At 36.3% G+C, this 23,989-nt stretch overlaps 2 protein-coding genes across 3 annotated transcripts; one reads left to right on the forward strand and one right to left on the reverse strand.

The window, feature by feature from the left end:
* Positions 1–7,629: 7,629 nt before the first annotated feature.
* LOC122395746 (protein ST7 homolog) lies at positions 7,630–9,776 on the forward strand. Of its 2 annotated transcripts, XM_043393586.1 has the most exons (3): positions 7,630–8,472; positions 8,540–9,438; positions 9,509–9,646. In XM_043393586.1, exons 1-3 carry the CDS (start codon positions 8,049–8,051, stop codon positions 9,515–9,517), a joined length of 1,332 nt encoding a protein of 443 aa, XP_043249521.1. In that variant the 5' UTR covers positions 7,630–8,048; the 3' UTR covers positions 9,518–9,646. The 2 variants fall into 2 exon arrangements, with proteins under 2 accessions (XP_043249521.1, XP_043249520.1); XM_043393585.1 differs by having other exon boundaries at positions 8,540–9,776.
* A 1,615-nt stretch (positions 9,777–11,391) lies between these two features.
* Positions 11,392–18,155, reverse strand: LOC122395745 (phosphatidylinositol 4-kinase beta). Its single transcript, XM_043393584.1, is given in 12 exon segments — positions 11,392–11,752; positions 11,837–12,309; positions 12,392–12,768; positions 12,850–13,164; positions 13,255–13,485; positions 13,587–13,717; positions 13,826–13,992; positions 14,088–14,222; positions 14,303–14,420; positions 14,764–15,683; positions 17,936–18,128; positions 18,131–18,155. Coding segments are annotated over 12 exon segments (3,273 nt in total). The 3' UTR covers positions 11,392–11,564.
* Between the last annotated feature and the right edge of the window lie 5,834 nt (positions 18,156–23,989).

Raw genomic sequence — 23,989 nt, forward strand, 5'->3', positions numbered from 1 at the left:
ATAATTAACAATTGGATTGCAAACGTTATTATATCCCGTAAAAATTACCAACTCTAAGAATGAATAATTAGTGATATAGATATCTATATAGCAATCATAAATTCAATCTACAATAAAATTAATCATAATATAGAATTTTTAAATGCATCACAAATCTGTGATGAAAATACATTCCCGTATATTACAGATTTTAACATGTTATGAAGAATAAAACAATTGGTCTATTCACAACAGTACTTTCAAGCAGTATTTCTTTTGACAATAAACTCATAATTGGAATAAACGTCCACTCGTCTTAAATTCAAACAACCCGTGAGTGGACCACTGTTTCTTTCGCAACGCTAATTTATAAAATAAAAAAATATACGCGAATAGTGCTTGTTATTCGTAAAATGAACCAAACAGGGTTCCTTTGTTAATTAAATCGCGTGCACCCATATTCAATTATGCGCAACACTAATTTTAATAATGACGTTGAGCCATTCGAGGCTTTGCAGAATCCCAGCTTGCTTCTTGATGATCCTGTTGCAGTGGTCAGCGTTTTGGCCAGCTTTTGGGCATTGGATCGCAACTCTAATTAATAAAAAACGCGACAAGATCGCAACGCTAGTTTATAATAGAAAAATTCCAAACGCGATTTATAACAATAAAAGCAACCGCGAATGGTGATTATTCGCAACACTGCCCTGAAAAGTAAACGCGAAAAATAGTAATTCGCAACGCTAAGAGCAATCCGATCAGTTGATTCGCAATGCTATTCTTAAATAACAATGAAAGCAATCGAGTATGGAATTCGCAACGCTACCCTGAAAAGGAAACGCGAAAAATAGGAATTCGCAACTCTACAAGCAAACGCGATTATTGTATATACGCAACTCTATCTTTAATGGAAATACATTTACATTTCGCAACGCTAATGCAAATCGCGTTGCCCAAAAACCCTGGATCAGGTGCTGGCGTCTTCAGTTGTAGCTATAAACATACATGCACAAAATAAACTAACTACATCAAGCTACTTCAAACTACAATAGAGTGGCACATATGGGGATGAAGTCAGACGTTTTAAATATCGCAACACTACGGGGCAACAACGCGATAAATCAACAATCGCAACGCTAATTTATAATAGAAAAAATTCCAAACGCGACTTGTAACAATAAAAGCAACCCGCGAATGGTAATTATTCACAACACTACCCTGAAAAGCAAACGCGAAAAATAGTGATTCGCAACTCTAATTCGCAATCGCGTTTACTAAAAATTCGCAACGCTATTTTTAAAGCAAACGCCCGGTTCCTAGGTTTGCATAAAGACAATCACGAATCGTATTTATTCGCAGCACTGATATATCAACGCGATAAATATTTGTTCGCAACTCTACGAGCAAACGCGAACATTGTATATTATTCGCAACTCTAACTTTAATCAGGGGCTATTGGTACATGTACATACACATGTACTGGCCACAAAATAATCTAACTACTACTAGTACTACAATTGGGGTAGAATTTCGGCATTGAAAATATCGCAACACTAAATAAAAAATCGCACGATTAATCAAGATCGCAACGTTAATTTATAGTATGAAAATTGCAAACGCGGTTGATGTCCATTATATGTATAAAAGAGTAAAAAAAGCAACGCGAATCGTGATTATTCGCAACACTACCCTGAAAAGCAAACGCGAAAAATAGTAATTCGCAACTCTACGAGCATTCGCGTTTATCAATAATTCGCAACGCTATTTTTAAGCAAACATTCGGTACCTAAGTTTGCAAAAAACCAATCGCGTATCGTGTCAAGGCGCAACACTACCCTGAAAAGGAAACGCGAAAAACAGTGATTCGCAACTCTACAAGCAAACGCGATTATTGCATATTCGCAACTCTATGTATATCATAACCGCGAGTTATGGGGAGGGATGGCTGGCATGTATGGTGCAATCATGTACCATCAGGTGCATGCATACGTGAGCCAGCCAGAAAAATAAACTAACTACAACTACAGACGAGTTAAGTGACAAAGTAGTAACAATAATGACTTTCCATTTTCATCCGAGGATGAAGATGAAAAGCCATTTGTTGTAGCCCACTCTTGAAACAGTTTGTCAGGGCCTCTTCAGCTCATTGAGAGCCTTTTCTTTCTTCGGCGGTCCTGCCGATGCCTGAAACTTACGAAAGACCGGGCTCGAGATTTTGTGCAATACGTAGTCTTCCAACAATATACGAATTGTTGGTCGAGCATACGTGGTGAATCTCAAGGGGGACGAACGTTTCGAAAGGGACCTAATCACGACCGCGAGCGCGAGAGAGCGACTTTAAAAGTCGCGCGATTCGAGGACTCGAAAATAAAGCCGAAACAAACAGCACAAGTGCACCGTTTGAATCAGCAAGATTTCTACCCTCGAAATCGTAACTACAGGAACAGAACTGCCACGCGAAAACGCGCCTACCCGAATTACTAATGTGGACAGTCCTGCCCTGACCCTACCTACTTAGATTAAGCGCACACACACCAGAGAAAAAGTTACCTACCTACCTAACCCTATATTTAAAAAATTGCAAAACTCAATCAAACAAACAAACACTCCACGGTTCTCACGCATAATATTCGGGCGCGACCTAAACTAGAGAGGACTCCCCGGGGTTCCTCCGACACCCGAATATTGCAAACATTCACACTCTAATTGTGCACTTACTAGTTTCTGAGACTGACAAAGGCTAGTGATCTTTGCGTTCTTATATTATATAAATAAACGTTTGTATAGAACGTTTCAATATATGGAATATAGTCTTTAATAAAATCTATTGTATGGATGTATCATTCAAGATTGAAAAATATTAAGATTCAAATCCATTAAGATCAACAGTATTCAAATAAATGATAAATTGAAATTTGATATTATTATTGATAAAAATCTAATGTTATAAAATTCTGTATGTAAATCGCAATCATAAAACATCTGAAACGACGCACTTCCACAACCTAACCACACACACACATGTGGACAGTACGTCGCGCATGATTCACTAGCCAATGTCAGTCGTCAATATGTCGTTGAATTGTTATAAATAAATTCATCGTGCCCCGTTGCCTTCGCTCATGCAAATAGCACCTGGGCATGTGCATGAACTTAGGCAACGAACACGGAAAAATTAGTCTGAAAATCCTGACTAGAAAAACTGGTTAATAGCTAAACGGTATTTCGTATCTAATTGTTAGTTAAAATGACTCGACTTGTTATATGTAATATATCAATAATAAAATACGATAATATTGAAAAATACTACTATTCGATAAAACTATTACAATTGAAATTGAATTATTTAAAATGAAAGACTCTACTTGAGATTTCATGATAAAAGAATTTACTTTAAAAATTGAAATGAATTCATTAAATTGTCAATCAAAATATTCAATTATCCTTGATCGATTTTGTCGTCAAAGTAAACTTTTTAAAAGATGAAACTAGTATAAAATGCATGTTACTTTGACTCAAAAATCGACCTGTCGCGAAATACCTTCTTGCACGTTAAATCGCATGATAAATATAATGTTTTCACATTATATTAATTCATTTTCTATTCGATCATACAACTCATATAAAGTTAAGAAAAATATTTCATATATTCTATAAAGATTGTATATTTGTAAAAATTTTATAATAATCATAATGTGTACTATTCATTTGTAACATTAAGAAACGCGAGTGCAAGAAGACCCTAAAACCTGCTCTAAAAAATATAACAGTGGATGTTACTATTCACTTAACTCGTCAAAAATAGCAAGTATACAACTGGTCACCCGTGTTGATTCGGATCTTTCATCCTACAACATGGTTGGGGACCAGAGGAAACAAAATAGCATGCGACTTACCAGTGATGACTTGAAGTCCTCGAAATCATCCATCAGTCATCCATCAGTCAGCATGGTCCTGCTGGTAAGATTCAGGTCCAGAGACTGTAACAAAAATGCAAGAAAACAATTAGAATCTATTGTTAAAATTATAGAGATTTTTAATTAACAAATTTCAAAGTATAAATTTATACTTACGTTGTTCGCTCGTGGTCCACCGCCAGATACCCCCCGGGTACTGCTACTCGTTCCCAGGATCATGTTCAGAAACTGTAAGAAAACTGTAAGAAAACAATTAGAATCTATTGTTAAAACTGTAGAGATTTTTAATTAACAAATTCCAAAGTATAAATTTATACTTACATTGTTTGCTCGTGGAGCATTGCCAAATAATCCTCTTCAGTGATGCACTGACTCTAATTCCGGTAACGAGGAGTTTAAATTTCAAATTGAAAAAATAATTAATTTCATTGGAAAGTATTAAATTAGATTACCGCGGCCGAAGATTGAAATCGGCGAACAAGTGATTCTATTATCGCGATTCAGAAAACAGAAAGAGCCACGATGCTCTGGAAATAATTTAATACTGCGTAAGAAACACTGCTTCTATTCTCGCGTTTGCCTAACATCGTAAACGACAACGTACTCGGGGTCACTTTGCCCCGAGAAACAAACTTGTTGCTACGTACAATCACTGAATCTACCGGCCGCATTGCGCGCGGCCAACAAATTTCCTGGAAAGAAAAGAGCTGAAAAGAAAGGGACAGGAGACAAGAAACACAACAAGCACATCTGTGCTTAGCCTATTCATTTTCTTTTTCCTTCTTACTAGACTTTAACAACGGAAACACTGCTTTATTTAGCACTGCTGTATACATAGTTTATCATGTAAAATATTCTCAATCAATGAGAATTTCAACTTATAAATATTATATCACCAAGTTTCATAGTTAGAGTTGAAAGCATGATTGTATTTACTTTATCGAACGTTAGAATATCCCGTAAATTTTATAAATATTCCGAAATTTGCAAGAATTAAAGTTCGCTAGTTATTTATGCTCGAATAGCATATTTCAACTCCGTAGTTACTACGTTTTCTTAAACTTGTATCGAAATATATATACAAATCGCAATTACAACAATTCATAAAGAAATATAAACAATCAATTAAATAAATAACACTCGAAAATATTCAATCGCGATCAGAATACAGTTAAATATGAATTATTTCAATTTATCGTCAATATCTACCGACGCTATTTCTGTATACTTCGATATTATATCGAAGTGGATAAAGAGTTTGTTAACGATTTCGATATTTTATCTTAAAAATGGCCGAGTAGAAAATTATAATCATGCTTGCAAAGAATGATTTAATAAAGAAATAAAAATATATAAATATTAATATGCCCGTCAATTTTTGTTAGAATTGTTTAAACGTTACCAATACTCCCTCCAAAATTTGTCGACTTGTCTGCCATCTGTTATGGTGTCGTTTACGCGCCAATAGAAGTTCCCATGGCGTCGAATTTCAATCAGAGACTGCAACAGAAATGAAATACAAATTAAATCATAATTAAACAATAATTGATAACAATGAAGAAATATTAAAAGGTTAGAAACACATATGTACCTCGTTGGTTGCGAAACGCCGACACGTCTTGACAGGTTCCAACAAGTCTTATTATTTCTTAATTTCGAATTCCAGTACGAGACTGTAACAGAAACGAAATAACGATGCATTAAAGTTCGCAAACGATTATTACAATTGAGTAATGATTAAATCGAAACCGTATTGCAAGAGATCGTAAGTAGTAATACGCGAGTAGTAATAGTGGAAGGATAAACAGGTTAGAAATACGCACCTCGGTCGCGAAACGCCGATACGTCTTGACACGTCTTGCTATGTTTATTTTCAAAGTATGAATGATGGCCGTCCGCTGTGCTCGGCAACGCTCGCGAATTAGGCGACGGGGTGGGGGAAGCTCCGATGTCTCGCGAAGCTTGTATTACGAACCCGAGGGATGCCTCGGATAGAAACCGCGGATAGACTGATTTTAGCAAATTATTTACAACTTTAACTAGTCAAGGAAACGCGAATAATTCGTACTTTTCAACTCGTATGCACTTACACGCAACTAGTCTGCTGCCTATCACACTAATTCAGTGAGTTTCTCAACTGACCGCCATCCATGAGAAGAGGCCGCTAAAATCACCTCCGAATTTTCTGGTCAATGCGCAATTTCAAATTCCTTCGATTCGCGATTTCCAAACATGGCGTCGATTGCATGCCGATAGCGTCCCGTTCGGTTGAATTGCAGCAATCAAAATCAATGTATCTATATGTTAATTGAGTATCAACTGAACAGAAATATGTTTCATGAGTTGTTAATTTTGTTTAGAAATATGAATATTCATGTTAAATACGTATGGAAAAAGACGCGCGAAACTGATTCAACTTTCTTCGCGATTCTGACTGAATTTATAATAGATACGTGTTAATATTATACGAAATCACCAACAGAGAGTGACAGAGAGTACTAGTAGCAATTAGAAACGTTTAAATGATAATAAGTAAAAAGTACGTACCTCATTAGACGCAAAATTTTCAACACATCTCGCTACACCAATTTCTACAGAACGAATGACGCCACCAATGTCGTTAACCAATGAAATTAAAGCGCGGAGGGGTGAAATGGTCACGTAGTTCTACGTCTCAATTCTCGGTGTATATTTCTGAAAGAAAAATTAAACCGTATATCTCGAAAAACTGAAAATAAATCAAGTAAATACATAAAATAAATACAAAAAAATACCAAACAAACAATTAATTAATGATTTATTATCTTTATATTCTTGTGACGTCACAATGCCTAACATCGACTTTCGATCATTCGATAGATTCGATAGTAACTCTGTCGGTGGAAATATGTAACAAATAATATGTAAATGTATTCATTTTTAATTAATCGTTTTAATTAAAATACCGCTCGTGAAATTGAATTTTGATTGCACGCGAAATAATTAAATTCTTAATACATAACACTAGGAGTGCTAAATTCGAATTCCAGTGTGAACCGATAACATTGAAAGTGATACGGAAATAGTAAGGGGGCTCACGAAACCCCAATCCGTGTAACAAAAAAAGCATTGCATGTAACATCTATTTTATACCTTGTCTGTGATTTAGCTGTCGTCAGTTATTTTAAATATCATTACAATCGTGATCGACGTATAGTGATGTTCGGATACAATTAATAGTGGGGCGACGAGATTCAAGGACAGCGCGAGGTGAGCGTTACAATAAAATCAAATAAATGTAACGCAATGGAAGTGTTCATAGTAAAAATACAAATGCTTTTCTGCTAGTCTACAAGCTCTCCTCCCTACTCACCTTTATTCTCGTTGCTTCACTATAATCGTTTACTTAGTGAAAAACTGTTCCGTTAAAGTGACACGTCCTGGAAGGCAGCCACGTAAGTGAACGTTTAAATTATTACTTCTGCCCTTAGATTATTTTATATTATTGTATAGTTTCGTAAATAATTTAAATAGTTGCATATAAGTACCATATCATATCAATGATAGGTGCTAGAACAAAAGCATTTAAAACAAATTAACCCTGCGAACCATATTACACGAAAATGTGTTGGATGATAGATCTATTCTGTACCTAGTCTGTGACGAAATCTTCTAGAATGTCAAGTCTATTTCGTACGTCGTCAGTGCCTCGAACGTTTATTCTATACTATTGTTAGGGTATAGAATTCTATATTTTTCTCTAATTACTTATCTGCTAAAAAGAAATTGTACCGGGTTTAATATACATATCTCTTAAAAGTGACGCAGCAAGCGCTACGAATCTCGAAAAGTCTCGTTGCAGTGTTAGGATTCTGATTTCGACAACTTCAGACAAAATAAATGCCACCACGTTTGTTAGTAGAATGAAAGCGGTTGCGCCTTATTTGAAAATTTGAAAGAAAACATGTGTAAATGTTGAGAGTATTCGCAAAGATTGTTTTGTTTTTATTAGTTAAGACGTAATATCAAAAGTAACACTTTTCCAATGATGTAAGGATTTGGCAGTATCGTTTAGTGTTATGATGTTTAATTAGTACCATATTCAACAATATTAGTGCAATCTGGAACAATAAAGAACACACAAAAAATATACTCGGTGTTTAAGTATTATAAATGGCCCTATTATTCACAAACATGTGGGATTCCGCAATGTTTTTGAGTACCTTAACCCCAAAATTTTACGTCGCTCTTACCGGAACATCATCTTTAATTTCTGGATTGATTCTTATTTTTGAATGGTGGTACTTTAGAAAATATGGAACATCATTTATCGAGCAAGTGTCCTTAAATCACATTTCCCCGTGGATCGGTGGAGGTGACAGTGGATCAGATGGAAATAATTCAAGTTTAAATGGTTCAAATTCGAATCAACAAAACATTCCGGAATGTAAAGTGTGGCGTAATCCAATAAATTTGTTTAGAGGGGCTGAATATCAAAGATTTTATTGGGCTACGAATAAAGAACCATTAACATATTACGATATGAATTTATCTGCTCAAGATCATCAAACATTTTTCACCTGCGAAGGTGATACAGGTAAATGCTGTACAAGTGATATTAACTACCTGTTAACACTTAAATACTGATTAACTACTTCTGGCAGGTAAGGCAGAATATGAAATAATGCAAACAGCTTGGAGGGAACGTAATCCGGTAGTGCGAATAAAAGCAGCCCACAGTGCTCTTGATCGTAACCCTGATTGTGCTCCTGCGTATATATTACTTGCTGAAGAAGAAGCTATCACTATCGTAGAAGCAGAAAAAATTTTGAAACAGGCTTTAAAGGTAGCAGAAAATAATTACAGAAAATCTCAGAGTACGCAACATCAAGGATCGATCGCGGAAGCCATACATAGGAGGGACACAAATGTATTAATATATATTAAACGACGATTAGCTATGTGCGCGAGAAAATTAGGAAAACTAAAAGAAGCTGTAAAAATGTTTAGGGATCTAACAAAAGAAGTTCCACCAATTATGAATGTGTTAAATATTCATGAAAATTTGATTGAAGCTTTATTAGAAATGCAAGCATACGCGGATGTTCAATCAGTATTAACGAAATACGATGATATAAACCTACCGAAATCAGCAACTATTTGTTATACAGCTGCATTATTGAAAGCGCGAGTAGTTGCTGATAAGTTTTCAACAGACATTGCTAGTAAAAGAGGCTTGACTACTCCAGAAATGATAGCAGTTGAAGCTATTCATAGAGCTGTTGAATTCAATCCTCATGTACCTAAATATTTACTAGAAATGAAACCTTTGATTTTACCACCAGAACATGTACTGAAAAGAGGAGATTCAGAAGCAATTGCTTATGCATTCTTCCATCTTGCACATTGGAAACAAATGGAAGGTGCTCTCAATTTACTACATTGTACTTGGGAAGGTACATTCAGAATGTTACCATATCCCCTGGAAAGAGGACATTTATTTTATCCGTATCCGACCTGCACAGAATATGCAGATCGTGAACTATTACCTTCGTTTCATGATGTAAGCGTCTACCCAAAGAAGGAGTTGCCGTTCTTTATTTTATTTACAGCAGGTCTATGTTCCTTTACAGCACTCTTAGCGCTTTTAACGCATCAGTATCCTGATACTATGGGCGTAGTTGCACGATCGATGCTTGCCTGGTTTTCTCATCCATTTTATTATATTTTAGACAAATTAGAAGCTATTTTACCTTCTAATTTATTACAACAGCTCTCTAGAATATAAGACATTTGTATGATCTCTGTAATCATAACTTATTGTGATATTTATGATACTTATGCTTTCATTGTCATATACATCAATTATATATGTACATCCGTACTTCCCGAATTTCTTATGACTGATATCCTAATACGTATTTATAGAATTAATTATTTACTTAATGTTGCTAGTTAAAAGCGCCGTGTAGCAATCGATGTACAATTAAATAAAAATTTGAATATCTTTGAGTTATTTTCTATTTCTTTTTTACATATTCTGTACTTAATATTTTAACTAAACTAGGACGTTGGGTATATCGATAAAAAAAAAATTTGATTGGATTTCATATTTATTTAATAATTGATATTATCAGTAGCTCATAATTGGAGGCGAAAGAACAAGGCAAATCAGAGATACTAATGTTTTAATTTGTACAGAATATGTGGAATTTATTATATGAAATCAATGAAATTTTTGTTATAACATTTACAATTGTTTATGGTAAATAGAAAAATTGCACTAAATAGCTGAAATAGTAACACTAAAAAAAATTAGTGCAACGATTTTACGCAAATGTACAGTATTAAAATGCAAAGTTTATTGAGCGTTATGCAATATCAATTATCCGGAATCTCTGATCCGCCTTTCTATCATGAGACGGTTATGACAGAAGAAAGAGAGTTAAGACACTTGGAAGTCAGACGGCCCAGATTTTATACATAGGCTGGCTCGCTGTGACTTTGATTTTGCTTCAAACATTCATTCTCAATTAATCTTAACTGATAAGTGATAAAATTTGTCACTTTATATACAATACCTCTTTACTTTATAATTTACTTACTTAATCGAACATATGTAACGCAGAAATACTATTAAATAACTATCTTCACACAACTAAGATATTTCGCATTACAACTATTAATGTATTGTATGTAATAAGAACATGTAAAAACTTTCAAATGTGATCCTTACTATATAGTTACTTCTTAGCATATCGTTACAATTAAATGTATTTATAATAGTATTAATCTATAAAGTAGGAAATATTTTGAGTATTCGTCTTCTGCTAATATCTGAGCCTGTTTACGCGCTTCTTCCATTGAAAGATCCTATACGAATCTTAACGCCGTGTAATTCCTTCATTATCATCATGGTGGGATTATTTATTGCCGAAAATTAACTACGAAAGGAATTCGACAAAAGTTCGCGCAATGTATTTATGTACAAACTATAGATTGTCCTTTTCGTAATAGATCAGTTTTTTTTCTTAATAGATCAACACACATAATCACTTCACTGTGTTCAGATTTGATCATTCCGCCATTCTCTACAAATAAGGCACCTTTAACAAATTACGCTGTTATAGGCTATAACGATCTAGCAGTTCAACATTCAGTCAATGTCACATAGTCTGCACCGACGATAGTTAACTCGTAGTTGCCAATAAGGCATACATAGTCATTTTAACGTACACAACAAAACCAATTATACATATTTAATATTGCTTAACGTAACAATAAAAATTTCATAAATTATTCCCTGTTTCGTACACTATCTTTCACGGGCAATGTGAGGCATACAATTTTGTAAACGATACTTTTCACAAACCATCCTTAATTACTGACGAATGCGGTATTTATACAAGTTTTATCAAAAACGGCTGTCATATTATTTTTTTAAAACTAAGGAATAATTTAAGAGCGAGTAAAATTAATCTATTGAAATCAGCCTACCCTATTTGGAATAAATCTATAATAGCATTATCAACGCGCGATCAAATAATTAAGTTCAAAGGTAATTTGTGCTTACGGAATGCTATAAAGTGTAAAAGTTTCTGGAAGAAGTACCATATTATCAAACGCAAGTTTTTCACTTTCTGATAAAAATCATTATCTTTGCCACACAGACAAAAATTATTGTTATTATTAAAGGGTGCCATTTGCGAAATATTGATACCGATCGTATAATTTAGTAGACCACGAATGAATACTGGCTTCAACTAAGTCCTCCACGTGCCGGCGTAGTTGATCCTCTGTCAGTGTAAGATGGAATCTATTTTTTAATCCTTGTACAGTCGCTGCCCCGCCACTACGGAAACACGGAAGTTGCGATCCTGCAACAATCGATATTTTATTTAATTTACAAGAATTATATATTATCAATATATTCTACTAAATTTCACCTAAATAATGCTTACCTGATAGCATGATCTCTACGAGATTAAGTATTTTTTCCATGTGCTTCCGCGCTGCAATTAATCCTTGGAGAATCAAGGTTTTGAATTCTTGGAATTGTTTAGATTGACTTCCTCCCATAACCTCTACAAATTCTGGTGTTAATTTAAACGGGCTAGTCTCAAAGCCTAGGTTCCTCGGTGAAGTTGACAGAATAAATCCAAAATCTATATGTATCAAATGACCATCGCTATGAAGCAAAATATTTCCATTGTGACGATCTTTAACTTGAATGAGATAACAAACAAGGCAATATGCCGCACAACTTTGAATAAAATTCTTCTGCGCAATACTAAATGTTTCCGATGTAGATGGTCCGAATTCTCTTTCGAAGTATTGAACAAGCGTCAATTGACACTGTTTCTTTACTTGATGTAGTGATACGGTATTTAAAATTGGTTCGATCAAACCACTATCATTAGATAAGCATAAAATTCTGTAAAATGAAATTTAATATTTAATCAATTGTTTTACAGACAAGTTGGTAAATATGTGTGATAGTAAAGGTGTGCTCGTACTTGTATGGCCGCACCCAAAGAGGTACTTGTTCATCTTGCCAGATCTTTTGCAGCATTGAAAGTAATTGTGAGGCAAGTAGCTCCTGTCGAAGGTCATCGCCACATTTCACGATAACAGCAAGTAGTTTCCAAGACGCTAAATGGCCATACGGGCTGGAAGCCCTTATACGATGCTGTTTTAATTCCCATGGTTCTTTCAAGACTGCGGCCGACGGATCTTCCGGATCATGATTAAACGTTGCACTAGGTGTAGCAGCCATCTCACTTAATCGACGCTTGATATCACCAGGTACAAATGTTGGTTCTTTACTATCTGATGATTCTTGACTTAACTGAGATATTGTATCCCTATCTTTTGGCTTACGAAGTTGTAAATACTGTAAAAAAAAAGTAAGCAAAATTATGTATTTAATTTTTCCTCGATCCTTAAATGTATCGACTAAACGTATAACAAGTACCTGTTGCGTGATTTCATCATCTTCTTGACTCCAACAGTCGTTAGGATCATCATCAGGAAAGTTAAATGCGACATCTGTACTTCTCACAGAATATGGAGAAATATTTTTAACCGGAGTTTGCCTAATTGGTGGCATAGCCTGTTGTGTTTCTGAAGCGGATATGTTTGATGAATCAATCACAGTAGATTGTTCGCCTCCAGTTAAATTTTCTTCGGATTTAGTGTGCCTTAATGAACACCCCACTATTTTTGTCGGTACGGGCGATGTATAAATATCTTCTACTTCTAACACTTCAACGTAAATTATGTATGGTGCCTGAATGTTATAAAGTACATTAATATTTTGTCATATAAAAAATGTCATTAACAAAGGCGGATAATAACACTGTTATTTTAGATAATTTACCTTATCTTTACTATTAAGGACAGCAGCATATTGCGGTGGCACTCGTACGATATGATGTGGTACTGAACTGTGCAAAGGAAGCCATACCCTTGCAGGGAGATTCAAATTGAGAGTATTAAGCTCTGCTATTAATTGAACAGTTTTACTTTCCTTTGTTGGAATAGTTCCAAGCAATTTACCAATTGATATTAATGCTTGTATAAATTCGAGTTCTGGAGCAAGACGTGGTGCCTGGAAATACAAATGTTATTAATTGTACAAGTTTGTACATGAGAATTATTAACAATATAAAAAAAAAGGGTAATTATATTGAATAAAGATAATCAAGTTACATTACAAAAGCAGTCGGTTTTTTGTCCTCGTAAATCATTTACCACACCTTGGCAGGAATAAAAACAGGTACAACCATTGTCAAATGCTCGACCAGAGCGCAGGTCCCCAAGACTTACTTTATTTATTGTACCTTGAAATAAGTAATAGAAACATAGTGAAATTTATGTTTGTACAAGTACTATTACTATTGATACAATTTTGTAATAAGACAATGTGTGAATTTGTTCGATCTATTTACCGGAATGGCTACGACGTAATGTTTGAAATAATCCAGTGGCGTCGGACTGAGATCTTTGGTGTGTCTTTTTATTAGGAGATGTAACACTTTGCACCGCCGTTAACGATATTGGTGCGGGAGTTTGAAATCCAGCTACACGTTGCTTCTTAGTCTCATTTCCCTTTGGCCTGTTTCATATAAAAAAATCGAATACAGAAAATTTATACAGTTTTATTCTGTTTACAACATATTTTTCTATTTTTTATTTGTTTTTATTATATACCTAAGTTCATCCGAGAGAATAAGATTTTTTAGTTTGGTCCCATGAGACTTCTTTTTGGATGGCAAATGAGCATCAGAACTATATGCATCTAATAGCCAGGCACATTTTAAAGAGAAATCTGCTGACTGTCTACACCTAATACATATATTTTGGACATTACATACACTTTTATAAATAAAGATATCGATTATCTTCGTTTGCTAATATACACATACCTATGGACAAGATATGGATAAAGGACTTCTGTAACATCGTGAAGTTGTATGTACATTACAACCAGTTGTGGTAAATAGAAGTCTACCTCGTTATCTGGGAAACTAAACATCTTGTTCCCTAAAAAATACCATTCTTAAAATTTTGTTTACTATAAAATAGATATTTCGTGTTACCGATTTACAAAAATTACAGATTACATAATCTATCCACATTAATAACAAAACAAACTAGATAACAACGATACTCCAAATCTATTAAATTATACAAAGTATTATCTCTCAGTTTAATATATAATTGATATATTATAACCGTGTTTTTTTTTATTAATATTTTTAATTTTTTCTTTTTAGTATGTCGAAGCGCTCCTAGCTAGAGGTACCCTAATGATGAGCATCGTTTGCTCTCGCACGAAGCCGCCTCTGTTTGAAGTTACCGGTCATGGATCGCTGCAAATGCTCACCAAGGTAACTCTGGACGCCAGGCTCCTTAGAATTGAACAGATAAGAGATCGCCATCGACATATCGAAGATCTGGCTCTCGAATAATCTGAGCAAACATCCCTCGGACGGTTTCGGTTGAACCGTTTCTTGCCTCCGACAAACGATACCAGTCTGTTTTTTTACAGCCGTCTCGCTGGCTTCGGATTGCACGGCGGTCCCGCAACACAAAGTCATAGCCGCGCCCGCCAACTCGCTCTGTTTATCGTTCGCCGGCAGGACCGCCATCGAATTTTGAAAATCTCGCGCGTCGTCGACCGTTACGCCCATATCGGTGCGCAGTTCACCACCGCGCGTGTACTCGTGCTGCGCCTCGAGCTCTTTGATCGCGCTGCCGGACCGCAGTTCATGCTGTTCACTCGAATCACTGATCGCGTACTCGCGTTTACCCGGCTCGTTGCAATCACCATTCTCACCCTTACTCGACGGAGGTTCACTTAAATGCACCAGTTCCACGGGCGACACTGGCACCGATACCGAGACGCGTGCACTGTTTTCCTCGCCGTCCACCGCGTCCACGCCATCCATATCACCCGGCTGCGACAACGACGAGTCGAGGCTCTCGCGGCTGTGGAGGTGGTCCACGCTCGACTCTCTGGTCGCTGCGTTCGTAGCGTCGCTGGAACCGCTATCGGAACCGCAAAGTATACCCGAGTCATCGGATCCCAGACTGGCGAGATCCTCGCGTTCCCGGCTGCGCACTTTGCACGCCGGTAACACGGCCTTAGCCACCGGGGCTGGTGTCGTCTCGCATTCCGGGCTCGGCGTCACGTCCACCTCCGGGATTCGTTGTAGCGCGGAATCGAGACTTCGATTTCTGTGGTGGTGCGTCAGCGTCGTCGCGCCCGCCTGCGGAACCGGCGGCAATAGAATACCCATTGACCTGCAAACAATCAATGTCGTTGGACAAATATCAAGCGATCATTTGATTAAATGAAACCACGAGGTACTGTGACGGTTTCAATGCAAAATCTAACAAGGAAAGAACTGAATCTATCCTCCAAAAAAATGGAGTAGAATGAGATTTACTATAAAATTAATATCTGATCTTTGTAGGTACATCATGGTAGACTCTTCATAAACATGCTAGGTATTGCTGCTATAAACGCATACATAACAGATCAAGATTGGAACAATAGTAAGTGCAATGGAAGATACCAATTTTTGTTAAATGAAACCACGAGGTACTGTGACGGTTTCAATGCAAAATCTAACAAGGAAAGAACTGAATCTATCCTCCAAAAAAATGGAGTAGAATGAGATTTACTATAATATTAATATCTGATCTTTGTAGGTACACCATGGTAGACTCTTCATAAACATGCTAGGTATTGATGCTATAAAGTATACATAACAGATCAAGATTGGAACAATAGTAAGTGCAATGAAAGATACCTATTTTTGTTAAATGAAACTACGAGGTACTGTGACACTTTTAGTGCAAAATCTAAACGGAAAGAACTGAATCTATCCTCCAAAAAAATGGAGTAGAATGAGATTTACTATAATATTAATATCTGATCTTTGTAGGTACACCATGGTAGACTCTTCATAAACATGCTAGGTATTGCTGCTATAAAGTATACATAACAGATCAAGATTGGAACAATAGTAAGTGCAATGGAAGATACCAGTTTTTGTTAAGATTAAATAAAAAATACTTGTAAAGTACAACAAATAAACATCTATTGCAATTAAAAGTCACGATTTCTAACAATATCTTTGTCACGTTTAAGGGTTGAAACACACCAAATGAGATCCGACTTCAATTAATGGGACAATGACAAGAGGTTGTGTTGTATCTTGTTTGAAAGCTTATGTTTCAAGAATCACAATGGTGGTCCGTATTGCCGGAGACTTCCCGTTCATGAGATATGAGGGGAGGCGGTGCAAGAAGGGCGTATCTGGGTAGGATTTCCATTTAATATATACCCTTTTATAAACCAGTTTATACATGTTATTGAAATCACGGTATTCATATTATTAAATGTATTTAAGTCTAAATTTAGATGCTATAAATTTGTTGATCGCATCAAATCTTTTTCTCCACTTCTTTAAGTCAGAGATATTTACACATACCCGATTAATTTCTACTTCTAATATAGCCGGATCGAAGCTCGGAGTTCGTTTATGTTTTTTGCCAAACGTGTGAAAGCATAGCAAGTAAAAGGCAGAGAGAAATGTTTTTGTTATTAAATGTTTACCGTTTAAATTCACCAGGAATGACAATTAGTATAGAAGTTGAAACGCGAACAAATGATTCCTCCTGGCGGGAGGAGGGCAGTGTTCTCTTTAAAAAAAACTAGCCTAACTCACTCTGATCCGTTTAATTTATAAATCTTTGAAGCCAGACTAGTAACTGGAACGGGCTATAACTCTATTTCAAGTGGGGTTGGAACAAAATTATAAAAGAAATTTTTCGCTATTTAATACGCTCTATCATACTGTACAATATTTTTTTTACAGATGAACCAGCGCTTTTTAAAAAAAATAAAATCAGCTACGATGTTATTTTTAAATAATTCAAAATTACGGTCTTTTCTTCGAATCATTTACCTTTTAAACTTTCTTTTATTCGTCGCTGTATGTATAATGTATAAGTATTTAGTATCACGTACATCGTTAATGCAATGTAAATGAAAGCAATTAAAACAAAAATATTCGGTGAACGGTACTCAAATCCACGTTCTTCGAACGCATAAACTCCCTGTTTATACCATTTACGTCATGAATATTTCGATGACAATAATTAATATTCAAAGTCTACATAATAAGGTACGTTATTTCAATTACTTGTATCTCTAAAAATAGTATCTAATATTTAAACTAATATTTTACAGATAACATCGGGGACTTGTGATAAACCACTGTGCAGAAGTAGGTTAAAATAAAAGGAGGACAGGTCGAGTCCTCCTGTGAAAAACGAAGGATTGAAAAAAGGAATTGCAGAGTGATCCGATCCCTAAATGTTAATTCAGAGAATAACTACATTTTGTCCCGGTTCATAGAATCACCTTGTATAGATATTACCGCGAACTATAGAGCAGATAACAGACACGAAAAATTACCAGCTATCTGCATCTATAAATGTCCTCCGGAAGCGATTCAACGCGACCACGACTATTCGTTACATACCTAAAATCCAAACTATGATTTCGTTGATGGGTGGTCAGCCTGTTACGGTTGTTGATCGGCGAATTCGTTCGTCCGTGCACGAGAGGAACATTACAGTTGGCTAATTTATGTCGTTTAATGTGTACCACGCTTTCCTGGCTTGTCGATCCACCACTAGGTGTAACAGCTACTAATTCGCTCATATTAAAGTCGAGCGAGCATTGGCTCGGCTAACAGTCATCTGCTGTTCATGTTGATCGTTCACCTGCCAACACCAAGGTGTAATCGAAACGTTGAAACAATCGTAATTTAATGGGGAAAAGAAACATACGCGTAAGGTGCAACGTTATACAGAAAACAATAGCTGGAAAATCAATAAACAATTATAACGATTGTAATAATAATTGGACGTAAAATACAAGTTTACAGAAACATTTACCGTGCATGTATCGGCAATGAATCAGATTAATCGCGCATGCTTGCAGTATTGTTCACAATAACTCGAACGATAGCGTACTTTGACTTTTACAACAGTTGTGTTATTATTTCTCAGATTAGTAACTTAAAAGGCGAACATGTGTTTTTAGTATTCCTGGGGCATAAAAGTATATAATTAAGCAAAAAATTTACATTTGAAAATTAGCTTCATCAATTGTACAAATCTAAAATAAATATGATAAAGAAACAATGACAATGATAAAGAAACACAATTTGTCAGTGTATGTTATCAATGTAAATGAAAAATGACACGAGAGTATTTACAAGTAAAAGAAAACGTATAATTTATCTGTGTAGCTGAATGTTTAACAAATAACTGCGTATTATGTGAACAAATATGTGTAGATATTAACATTTAAAGCTTGTGTATCTTTAATTGCATTTAATGCTAAAATTTTCCCTCGAACAGTTAAAATAGAAATATTAATTATAAATTCGTTTCAATCGTGGTAAATTCGAAATGAGAAAACCGAATTGTAATAGCTGATACGGTGGTTATAAATATTAAAATTAAACTTCTTCAAAGTCGCATTGTTTTAATTGTTTAAATATATGATGATAAAATTGGAACAATTGTAAACAGTGCTGTATATCCAACAGAAATAGGTAAAATTTTTTACTAACGAACAAAACACAACACAATTTTATCCCTTATTATTTATTAGAAGCAATTAACTTTTATTCCGCTATAACTATTATTTACTGACGAATAAAATGTTCTCCATCATTCGTTGCTTGAATAAAATTCTGCCAAACAACAATGTTCAGTTTATAACGATAGATTCGAAGCGAAATGTTTTTGGATGTTATCGATAGCATTCGAAACTGATAGAGACATTCGTATCTTATGCACGTTCATAAATTATTAAATAAGATCGTAATAAATCAAACGTACCACTTTGTAAACGTGTTACGCTTGGATTTTACTTACGACACACATGTCTCTATAGAAACTTTCTTTTCTATTAACGCTTATGAAGATTCACGGTAAAATAGCCGATCGGGCATGCTTGAGATTTAAAATCGCACGAGAATACAATCGCAGGTATCAGGCACATACTTTGATAACTGAAATTCCGTAACTTATTATCTCAGCTATACGCAGTAAACAGCGTTGCGTCGGAATTGCCAAGTTGATAATCCCATCCATAAATTATAATCAGTGTCGAGACGATAACGATCTTACATTAAAGCGAAATTCAGAGAACGTCCGTATGTTGGTTTCATCGCGAATACGTTGCATTTGCATTCTACAAAAAAAAAAAAGATCATCTTATATGTACGTACAAATGCGGAACGATGACCAACCACGCAAGGCGGCACCATGACAGGAGCGTGAAACTCGTGCTAGGTACGAGAAAGTCGAATGCCAGTCGGAACAAAGCGTAGTACGTCAGAATTTTGCTCTCTACTCCGTGACTGCACGGTTGTACAATTTCTTACGATTTTTTTCCTCGATCTCTTTTTTGTCTTGTTTCGAGGAAAATGAAAGTCGCCGCCCCCTTATCCCTTCCGAAATATGACGCGTTTTAAAGATGATCGCTTTCTAGACGGAATTGTTCCGCGTTATCGTAACCGAAATCACACGGAACGTGCTTCCTTTCCCGCGAGATTAATCGTCGCGGCGACCGGTCGAGTGAAATCCCCGGGAGAGGAATAATTCAATAAGGAGGAAAATGGAGCGAAGTCTAAGTCTGTGGTATGCCGGCTTTTACTCTCCCTCTTTTACTCAAGAGAGAGACTCGTCCTTCCGCTTGGTTCGTACTCAGACGCTGACCAGCGGTCGCCCAGCAATGGGTGTGCCAAAAGCACAGAAACCAAGCACCGACTGTATGCCGACAGCCAATGGAATCCACACCCCCATAGATATTATGCCTCTCCCTTATTCATATACTTCTGTTCGATAAAATCAATCGGACGCGGAAAATCCGTTTTCTACTAAACGCTACCGTACAGTTAGGGAAAACGAAACGGAATGTCAATAACTTACCTCGTACTTGAATTCGGAACTTTGTTGCGATCGCGACTGCACCATGCGTGAACGTTCTTCGGGTTTTGCCTGTACAGCGCGTGCAAAGTAGTACGAATGGATAGTATTACGGAATGAAAAGTTGGAAAGAGAGGTAGGGAGAAAGAGAGAGCGCGAGAAAGGATAATGATGATGATGCAGCGAACTCCCAAGTATGCAAAGTGCCACTGGTGCGAAAAAGACAACAAGATATCCTTTCCAATGGCAGACTCGGACTGTCACGCACCGCCTAGTCGTCGCTCGTTTTCAGACGATTTTGCACAACGCCTGGCTACGCCCTGCATGTTCGCGCACAGAGTCACACTTCATCACTTTCGTTTGATCGCACTAAAGTGTAATAGACACGAGGATGATGATGTACAGAGTTTTTTCAGTCTGAAAACGTAACTAAAAACACGCACGAACGAATTTCCGTGCCAACGCAAAAGGCGACCTCGCCAAGCTCGACTGCTTTTCGCACGACGCACTGAATACTACTCTCTGCACTGCTGCCAACGAAACAGATACAAAGTCCAGGCAGCCATTGGACAGTAACGTACTAAGGCATTTAAGAGCCACTGCGCTTAATAATAATCATAATAAATCTTCACTTTTACTTTCGAAAATCTAACATGATCTTCTTACATTTAGTAATTTTACTACCAATGAGTCAAATAAACATAGTGTTTTAAAATATTCCCATAATAAACGTAAATATTTTTCAATATTGTAAAAATGTTCAGCGTTCGACTATAATCTATGAAACAATATTTTAATTTTAACAGACTAATAATGATAGAGATCACTGTCAAACCGGTAAAAATAAGAAAGACGATATAATTTATATATTTAATATTAATTTACAAGTTAATATAAACGGAGGAAATTCTTTAAATATTTTTAAAGTGTCGTCACTGAACGTACATATACTCTATGTGAATGTGTGTATGCAGAGTTTGATACTATGGACTGACTGACAGTGGCTGTGTGTCTCTATTTACATACATCGCACACTTGTGCTTACGATAATAATGTTGGAACGAACTGTCAGTATCAGGAAAACCAAGCCGAGATAATGATGGAATGCAAATCAGCACGACCGCCAGGCATGTTCAGTTCATTTTACTTTAATCTCTGTCGTAGAACAACACATACGTACACATTCTTGCGATGCACGATAAAAAAAACGTGGTTCATACGTAGATGGTACGTGATCAGCGACACTGTTCATTTATTTTTCACATGGGGTTTAGTGAACGACTAGTTTTAGGTTGGTAGTAGCCGTTCGAGTGCTCGAATGGGAAAGGTCGTACAACTGTAAGTGCAGCTGTACTCGACGTACCAAACTGCAGACCGGTGTTAGAACCATTAAGAATTTGCGCCCCAGATGTATCTGCATACCGTCGTATGTAAACAAGCACCGTATATATTTTTATTAAAAAGTATTTTACGGGAAATAGGATCTCATTCTAATTTCATACATGTAACAGTAAAGGGTAGCATATCATATTTTGTACTAAAATTATTAACAACATAACATTATTAAGTACCGTTAATTTTTGCAGTTTATAGTGCAAACGAACAACCATTTCTTATCTTTAATACGTGTGCAATCAAAGAGATATGACGTCTGGCAAACGTCATAAATATACTATAATGTTAAATATTTGTATCTTCGAATACGATAATTACACGTTTATAATGGACGAATACGTTATACAGACTGTGAACGTATAATATTACAAAATTTATTCATACAATTCTAAACGTTATATACTCATTGACTTTTCGTTATGGACATTACATTTATACATATGTAATTATTTTTTGCAAGAGATCGAATGTCCGTGAATCTTAGGGTAAAAGCAAACGGTCGATGCTTCCTGTAATTTTATACGCTTTCTAACCGTACTTAAAGAGTAAATGCAGGTATAATTGTCATCGACTATTTGGCAATCGTCTACTATACTATCCCGTGAACGTAAGATGATTTCACTTTTTACCAAGTATCGCTCAGCTAGTTCCCACCGTATATCATTGCAGTTTGCGGTTAGGGAGTAAGAGGTGCTCATTTTCAATAGATAACATGAGACGACCGACATAGTGATGCCAAGTCGATGAATCGTAGGAAATACCGGCTACATACATATACGCTTCTAACGATCGAAAAAATGATACATTTGTTACGTCTCACATACTAAGTATATGATATCTGAACGTAATTTAAACGTAAGTAAAACATTACCCAATTACAAACCAAAACATAGAGAATTGTTTATGGATTTCGTAACTTTCTTATAAAATAGTTCCCTCAAATATTTCAAAACAAATCAAATTCCATATAACTTCTGTATTTCGATACTTTGTTTATTTTATAATCAACGTCAGTCTTTCCGTCCCAACTTGTTTGTATATACTAAAAATTCTATCTATTAATAGCGATAATAATAAATAGAACGTGGGATGCATTTATTTCTAAAGAAAATGAAAACCGCTAATTTATTGTTAGCGCTGGCAGCAACTCTATACAAGATTTTGGCGCAGAGCCCGCAAACGCTGCTCAGGAATTCCAAGCTTTATCGCACGTTTGATAACTGCAATTACAGGTGTCCGTTTGATTTCGTTGCGTAACTAATCGGTTGCCGCAATTTGAATTCTAATCTCTATGCGCAAACGCGCGGAGTCCCAAGAGACTCCGCAGCTAAGAATCAAAGAACGATCACTCGGGCAAACAGGAACATATCGGGGCGCGTCGTTGAAGCTCCATTCGTCCGCATCTGCGGGTCTTCCCTGAAGAATTAGTCACTGGAAGCGTACTGCTAATCGTTAAGTAGCACGAAAGGACGCATCGTGCGATTTGCTAATGTAAACACTGCCACCTCGTCGACCATACTGCGTTTTGCATCCCGCCGCTGCTTTTGGAATTCGCATGTCAATAATCCTTGACCTATTAGACGTATCAACGAACGAGAACGGAGAAACGTGCAATCACTAAACGCTGAGAAACCTTTGCCCTTGCCATTACGATTTAATGCGTTCGCCTATAACTGTTATGGTTTCCGTCTAATTTCGATCGTGACGGATAAAGGTATAGTCAAGCACCACTGGATGCATACTGGAAACTGTTGGAAACGGGATATTCAAACGGCGACTCCGATGCCCTGCGCTGAAGGGCAGGGACCAACATTGACTTTCCTTACCCCTCTTCTAGCATCTCCCGATGTCGTACGGCGTGCATCGTGCAGCGTGTAGCGCATAGTGACCATACGGCACATAGTATATACCCACACCCAATGATGATACGCAGTCACCTTAGCAGCGGTGCTCATAACGATCGGTTCGCGTGCTATCGTTGCATTTGTCGATACCACACAATGCTGCAGAGTCTTTTTTTAAACGCGAAAGAGTTTGCAGTCGCGTTGCTCGAAAACCGAGTAGATTTATGAGCTATAAAGAAACGTAGTTCTTTCTGCATTACTCGGAATAGCGACCGCTCTACAGCCTTGCTAATAAGGTGACTAGTAAAAACTTCGTAATATTAATACACGGTGTGTTTTTCATACTTGATA

This window comes from Colletes gigas, unplaced genomic scaffold (genome assembly GCF_013123115.1).
Source record: "Colletes gigas isolate AHSC1104 unplaced genomic scaffold, ASM1312311v1 Colletes_gigas_Sc00006, whole genome shotgun sequence".
Taxonomy (NCBI): Eukaryota; Metazoa; Arthropoda; class Insecta; order Hymenoptera; family Colletidae; genus Colletes; species Colletes gigas.

Bases quoted from the DNA above. Each gene is read 5' to 3' on its own strand.
- LOC122395746 (XM_043393585.1), top strand. From the start codon at position 8,049: ATGGCCCTATTATTCACAAACATGTGGGATTCCGCAATGTTTTTGAGT. The intron at 8,473-8,539 runs GTAAATGCTGTA...TACTTCTGGCAG, and splicing joins CACCTGCGAAGGTGATACAG to GTAAGGCAGAATATGAAATA.